Source organism: Brassica napus, chromosome C9 (genome assembly GCF_020379485.1).
Source record: "Brassica napus cultivar Da-Ae chromosome C9, Da-Ae, whole genome shotgun sequence".
NCBI lineage: Eukaryota > Viridiplantae > Streptophyta > Magnoliopsida > Brassicales > Brassicaceae > Brassica > Brassica napus.
The window spans coordinates 53,535,255-53,542,622 of record NC_063452.1 but is presented as its reverse complement, the minus strand read 5'-3'; the positions used below and the strand labels follow the sequence as shown (position 1 = coordinate 53,542,622).

General features: G+C 32.6%; 1 protein-coding gene across 2 annotated transcripts; it reads right to left on the bottom strand.

The window, feature by feature from the left end:
- Positions 1-4,397: 4,397 nt before the first annotated feature.
- Positions 4,398-6,987, bottom strand: LOC106376411 (eukaryotic translation initiation factor 2 subunit beta). Of its 2 annotated transcripts, XM_013816485.3 has the most exons (10): positions 6,740-6,987; positions 6,553-6,608; positions 6,347-6,455; positions 6,206-6,261; positions 6,057-6,114; positions 5,866-5,963; positions 5,561-5,706; positions 5,328-5,470; positions 5,152-5,237; positions 4,398-4,697 (listed from the first exon to the last, which is right to left on the bottom strand). In XM_013816485.3, the coding sequence occupies exons 2-10, from the start codon at positions 6,598-6,600 to the stop codon at positions 4,626-4,628; spliced, it is 816 nt and encodes a 271-aa protein (XP_013671939.1). In that variant the 5' UTR covers positions 6,601-6,608; positions 6,740-6,987; the 3' UTR covers positions 4,398-4,625. The 2 variants fall into 2 exon arrangements, with proteins under 2 accessions (XP_013671939.1, XP_022566098.1); XM_022710377.1 differs by lacking the exon at positions 6,740-6,987 and having other exon boundaries at positions 6,553-6,626.
- Between the last annotated feature and the right edge of the window lie 381 nt (positions 6,988-7,368).

The following is a 7,368-nucleotide window of genomic DNA, read 5'->3' as shown; positions in this document are numbered from 1 at the left end:
AATTTTTAAACATAAATAGTCATTTAAAATGAAACACGATAAAGAAATATAAAAAGTTTAAGTCTTTTATAAAATAAAACACAAATATATGAAATATGACATTTACTAAATATTTGTCAATTGAAAAAAAAAAAATGATCCCGCGCTTTCAAAGCGCGGGTCAAAATCTAGTATATTGATAAATTAGGTAATTTTCTAAATTTATACAAGAAATAATATACAGATTGAGCTGTAACCAGCTTTTACTCATGTTAAGAAAACCCTATATCATAAATTTAGACAACTCTCAAGAAGAAAATAACTTTCTTTTTCTCTCTCTTTGATTATGTTTGATGCACTTAAACCTTAAATATTACTAGTTTTTGAGGATGTTATATCAATATTTTTTTACAGTTTTTGGTAGTGTATGTTTTTGACATTTACCAGTATTAAATATTAATTTAATATAACATTTATACACAAAATTTGTTGTTGCTTATATAGAGTAATTTTATTTATTATATCAAACCGTCAATTGGATTAGTTGTTTATATATATTTATCTTATGTAATTTACTTTGGCATATAATTATATTAAAATATGCATGAATTAACAAATGTAAACAACCATTTTTATTTAATATAATTTTCTAAAATTGACTATTTACATAGAATTGTAAATTGTAGTTATTATTAATAAATAATGAGGAATAGACTATAATACCATAAAGAATAATCTGATGATCAATTATCTTCATTTGGTAAAATAGAGAAAATATCCGCAAGGAAGACTTTTCGTATAATATATGGATTTATATAATATCAGGAAATAAAATGACTCACAAAGTTGTTTTCTCTTTTTTTTGGGTCAAAACTCACAAAGTTATTTTCATTTTCTATTTACAGAATATACAAAGTGTATGTACCTATAAGGTATAGAAAGTACATAATATACAAACTGTATGTATAAGGTTTAGAAAGGTGCCTAAGTTATTTTCATTTCCTATCATCGATTCTATTATTAATTGATGTATGTCATAGTCTGTTTGTAAATATTGTTTCTATTAGTAATGGAATATTCTGATTTCTTATGTATATATATATTAGATTTTCTTGTGGTAATTAAAAGATTACAATCTTTTAAGTTTAAGGTATAGCTAAATTTTAGGAATCCGATAGTAATACATTAACCATGTCATAAATATTAGGAACAATTTTAGGAAGTAAAGAATATTGTTAGTGAACTAATCGTAAAAGAAATAGACCAACTGGTGGTAGTCTAGTGGTAATCTTTTGGGGTCTGGTGTGTACCCACATCAGTCATGGGTTGGATTCCCTGGGGGAACTAAATTACCACCACTTGGCCAGTCTGGGTTTGGGCTCCGGTCCAAGTGGTTTACATGGTGGGCCGTAACAGATGATCGGTTCATCCCCTGGTATTAGTCGGAAGGTATTCCAAACTCGGGTCAGGTAGTGTGGTACGCTTTCGAAGTAGTACATTCTGTAACACTAAGTGCGTTCATTCCGGAACCGACCGGATCGGCCGATAGAGTTTATAAAAAAAAAAAAAAATAGACCATTTTTGAATATCTCCTATACTAATGACATGTACCTGGTTTATATTGTGCCATTTGATATCCTAATTACTTTAACATAATAACATTTATTGGTTATTTTGAATAGAAATATTCATATTTTTCTATTACTATATTTATATAATTAAGTACATATGATTTATGGTTTGTAAAGAACTCTGACTATTATTTTCTACTTGATCCAAATATCGAACAGATAAAAATGTTATAATAGGACAAACGAAAGGATGAATCCACAGATTCACGATTCCTCACGTAAAAACAATTTTATTATTCATAAAATCATTAAGTTATTTGCCTCTATCAAGTTCAAATTAACAGAGAGACTTTTCCTTTCGGCCAACAATAAATAAACAATCTTAAAACAACGGTATTTAAGGTAGTTTAATTAGGATAGTTCAGTAATGTTTTTTTTTAAACTGGTATTAGAAACCAGTGGCATGCCATTGTAAATATTAAAAAATAGTTAGAGTTAATTTATAATTGTACTTCAGTTTTAATAGATTAGATGTGAATTCATAATTTGTATGTTAACGAGGATGGCCAATAAAACTCAAATTCAAATTTGTATCCCAATATGAATTTGTTCCTTACTCTATTTTACGCGATGTTAACTCTGTTTTACGCGATGTTAGCTATATGTTTTTCTTTTGTCATTGACTTATGCATATTCATCATACTGACTCTCACTCTTTTGAACTAAATTGAAAGATTTTGATCCATGTGATCTATCATTTTTAGTTACTTTTTAAGCTATATCCGAAATGAAACAGAACACCGAAAACGCGTGGAGCCGATCAACGGGAAGAAAATAAGTCATCAATCTAGTTGTTCTTTAAGTTATTATTTTAAAAAAAAAAATTGTAACTGTTCTTTAAGTTATTATACATACGCATGTTGTTGTTCTAGAAGAGTTTTGTTTGTCTGTGTGATACGTCATACGTGCTAGGAGTCTTGATATGTTGTACATACTTAGAACCTGTTGTACATACTTAACAATAATAATAGGGGGACCAAAACACCGACATTTTTTTCATCAAGTCTTGCTCATAAACTGCTACTATAATCCAAAGCAGTGCAGACATTTTTTTCATCAAGTGTTGCTCATAAACTGCTATTATAATTTTAAAAAAATATTTTTAACGTCATCAGCAAAACACTAAACTCTAAATCTTAATCCCTAAACCATTCGAGTAAACCCTAAACCCTTGGATAAACCCTAAACCCTTGGATATATCTTAAACTTTAAATCAAAAACACTAAACACTAAAACACTCAAAGATTTAGAGTTTAGGGTTTAGTGTTTTTGATTTAGAGTTTAAGATTTATCGAAGGTTTTAAGTTTTACCCAAGGGTTTAAGGTTGACCTAAAGGTTTAGGATTTACCCAAAGATTTAGGGATTAGGATTTAGAGTTTAGTGTTTTGTTGACGACGCTAAAAAAAATTAATTTTTTTTTTTGCACCTACTATTATTTTTTATTTGTTTTTTATTTTTTTATTTTAAAAATATAATATAACTTGATAATATTTTATTTATTTTTTTTAAATATATTGAATGTAAAATAATGAAATCCTATTGGTTTGGGTTGAACGACAAATAATAACTCTTTTCAGTTTTGAAAAGCTTTATTATAGCAGGGACTTGTGGACCCATATTAAGATAACGCTATCATATATGCTGTTGTGTGTTATATGATAGTGTGTGTACAGGTTTGTTGGACAAACCGAATATTTGTTTGCAGGTCTGGAGTGGGCCGAATATTTGTTTGCAGGTCTCATCTTAACTAGTAACTAATTATGTTATTTTAATTGAACTTGTTATCTCTTTCAGAGAATCTGTATGTCTGTATGTAATATTAATGAAGTCTGTGTTATACTGTTATTGTTATAATAAGCTTTTCATACAATAGCAAATCTGAGTCTGTAAAGTACTATTAGTATTGTGAGTGATGAACAACAATTGTGAGATGTGAGGGCAAATACAATGGAGTGTCTCAATTCAATACGATCTAAACGTACATATATCCACGGACAGTATTCTCTGCGCCTTTACGCTCTTCCTCTCTCTCCTTCCAGGTTTTATATTTCTGATAGTCTGTTGGTAATTCATGCCAGCGGCATAAAAGGAAAGAGTTATGCTCCGTCCTGCACAGAACAAATCATATATATAATTTTTTTTTCAATCACGAGGCTAAGCAAAAGACAATAAACAACACAACAAAATTTGCTCTCGTTCTATCAGGAATGTCGATCACACAAACACAACAACTACATCATCAAAACCTAGCAAGGAGGAATAGAGAAGGCCAACACCAAAAAAGACAATAGAAACTACCTCTGGAATGATACTGTCAAGACCATTGATGAGTTCATGCATCAAACTGGCAGTTTCCCCAAAAAAACGTTCCCAGCAGAAGCAGCCTTAGAGGATTCACCAGCAACAATGGAAGAGAAAGTCGACATGAGATTCTGCTGCACTAGCCACTGAGGCTGTGGCGGCTCGCGATCAACAGTAAGATGTCCCTCTAAAAGATAACCCTGTGAGCTCTCGGTTGGTTGATTATCTACTTCTGTGAACTGCGCTTTGGCTTGAGCAATGCAGGATTTTAAGTGTTTCTTCTAGGGTCGCTCTGTTTTTGCATTTTTATCAATTTCTAAAAATTTATATGAAAATTAGGAGATGCCCAAGTTTTTTTATGCCTTCACTTGCATTATTTCTCTTCCTTTGATGTTGGGATGTTGTCGAACAATCTCCGCCCACCAATACTCAATCAGAACACAAGATGAAACAGACACGACCTTGCTTTCACATGAACAAGAACCTTGACTGAAAAACTCCACGGATTTACTGATTCGACCTTTAAGTGAGCCACATGGATCTAACAAAGTTGAATGTTCAAAACCTAACCCATATTTGATTTTTTTCAAGTCATAATATGGAGATCAAAGTAGATTATGCCTCATATTCTAAAACAAAACGAAAAAACAAGACTAGTTTCTCAAGTCCATAACAAACAAGCTCTTTTAGTTTTCACTTCACCCACCAATTTCTCAAGTCTTCCTGCGACCAACACGAGCCACAAAACCAGCTTTAATCTGCGCCACAGATCGTCCAGATCCACACTGCAAAAACCAAGTATACTTCTTCACATTTGCAAATAGAAAATACAGAAAGTTGAGCATATCTAAACATGATAAGTTGATCAGGCATAGAAGGCAACTATATCAACATCATTACCAATCACACATTAATGACTCATTGACTCTTCAATTACATGAGAGAAATACGGTTCACTACTGCATAAGTATGCCTCCTGGTGAGTTTATCCAAGAGAAGTTCTTTCGGTATATAATTTACAAGACTCCAGACTTCAACAATGTGGTCGTGTCTTACAGTACTATTAAAGAGAACTAATAAGCGACAGTTTTTTTTGGCTTGTGATAAGAATAAGGAGAAGACAATGACACATATAAGCTTTTTCATTTCCCCAAGAAGAGATTTGATTACTTAGTTGCGCAGAGAGCAAACAAAGACATGCATGTCAAGATAAGGACTAAATAAATAAAAAAACTGTACCTTTTCGCATCTGAGAAAGAAGAGACGATTCTCCTTTGAGAGAATTGTGTCCGGGCTCTTGCAACCAAGGCAAATGACGTACTCAGCTGCCAAAAAACACACAAGTAAGGAATCACATTACGAGCTCCAGATTGGTATTATTTGAATTACATGACTATAAAGAGAAAGTTACTTACTGACATAGCGCCGCAATATCCCTTCAAAATTCTTGGGTGCAAATCTCCCCTTGACAACCAACCTTTGCTGCCCATCAAGGGAACCACTAGTACCCAACTCAGCAAGCAGGAAATTCATCACATGATCCGGTTGACGATGCATCCTGAAGCCATGCAGTCATATAACTAGGTATTAGAACTTATAAATTAATCGAAGAAACTTGAAGAAGAAGATAAGAGAGGTTCGTTCATACGTCTTGCAAAGGTCCATGAAGTTGACAAACACAGTCTTCTTTGTTCCCTCACGAAGAACTTGAGGAGGCCTCATAACTGTACGACGCCTATCTCCAGCAAGCTCCGGATTGTTTTCACGGAGAATGTTGAAGACTCTACCAAGAAGCTGCACACAAAAATATCGACATAAAAACCAAGCAGTGGGAGATTCTTGAACAGTATATGTTTTTCATAATCAAAGAACTTTGTCAAAAAACAATGGTTTAATGAAAAAAAAAACATCTAAAGAGATACATGAATAAAAAACATCTAAAGAGATGCTCACCTCGTCATAAATGTAATCCCTATCACTTCCCTCCCAGGGGTAACGTTGCTGCTGCTGCAGATCTATCCCCTCTGCATCTTCCTCGTCATTGGCATGCTCTGCAATAAAATATCTGTAAGCGTCAGTCAAACAGGAAAAAAAACATTTTTGCCACTAGAAACAGTTAATAACAAGCAAAGAAAAAAAAACACCATCCAAATCTTCTGGATCATCGAGACTTTCTTCATTCAATGAGCTTGAAATTTCAACCTAATAATCATTAAAAGACAAACAATATGAGACAGAGATTCATCAAAACACCAGTAACTTAGAAGAAACAAATCGTCAATGAAACACCCACAGGCTTCTTCTTCTTTTTCTTCAATCCAACAAATGAACTCTCGAGGCCATCATTAGCTGCAGGAAAAATCAATTAGATTCTAGTGAAGAGAAAAAAAAAAAAAAAAAGTTTCCCAGCAGCAACATAGACTAATCAACATACCAGGCAATGAATCAGATTTCTCGGGCTGTGACTCTGTAGAATCCTCGATAGGATCTTGAATGACAACTTTCTTCTTCTTCTTCTTCTTGGTTGGATCAAAGGGTGCAAGCTAAGGATGATCAAAGAACCAGACAATTATCAAGCCAAAAAAAACCAAACTTGAAAGCCTGTTGAAAACTTTAAGATATGAAAAGGAACCAACTTACTTCTTGCTCGTCCTTCACTTCCTTCATCTCATTATTTTCATCAGCCATGATTTGTACTAACAAAAAGATGATTAAACACTCATAAACCAAAAACAATCTGCAACAGCGCTAACATATGTGTTCCAAATACGATTTCATTTGGGATTAGAAAATTAATTCGAAGAGGAATCAACGAACGAACACTCACCAACGATGTGAAAGCAAAGAGATTTGGTGTGATGGAAGAAGGTTGCTTGCGAGGAATCAAGCACACGCGGCGCAGACGAATGAAATCAGCAGACGATGTGGTAAGGCTTCTTTTCTGAATACGGTTGCTAGGTAAGACAAAGGTGACTCGGTCTTAGTCAGAGGCTTTCAAGGTTAGTATGTGTAGTGGAATCTCCCTCTTTCACCTAGAGTGTCTCCTTTTTTTTTTTTTTTTTGTCGAAGAGTGTCTCCTTTATTCTAAAATAATTGCTTTTTTGTTCTTTACCTACACACAACTTAATAGTTTATTATTACTAGATCTTATTGTATTTCGATATTATATTGTACTTTTGTTACATTTTATTTGCATTAAATAAATATAGCTTATATAATGTTATTTTTTTATAAAAACGAATTTAAAGATAATTTTGTTGATAAAAGTTAATTTAAATAAAATTTAAAATGAAGAACTTTTCAAAAGTACAAGTATATATTTGGGCAAATCTCCAAAATAGCACCTTTCTAACTTTATATCACAAAAATAGCACTCAAAAACTAAAATGACCAAAATAGCACCTTTCTAAGTTTATCCTTTGAAAATTTTAATTTTTTTTATTTTTCAAAATTTGA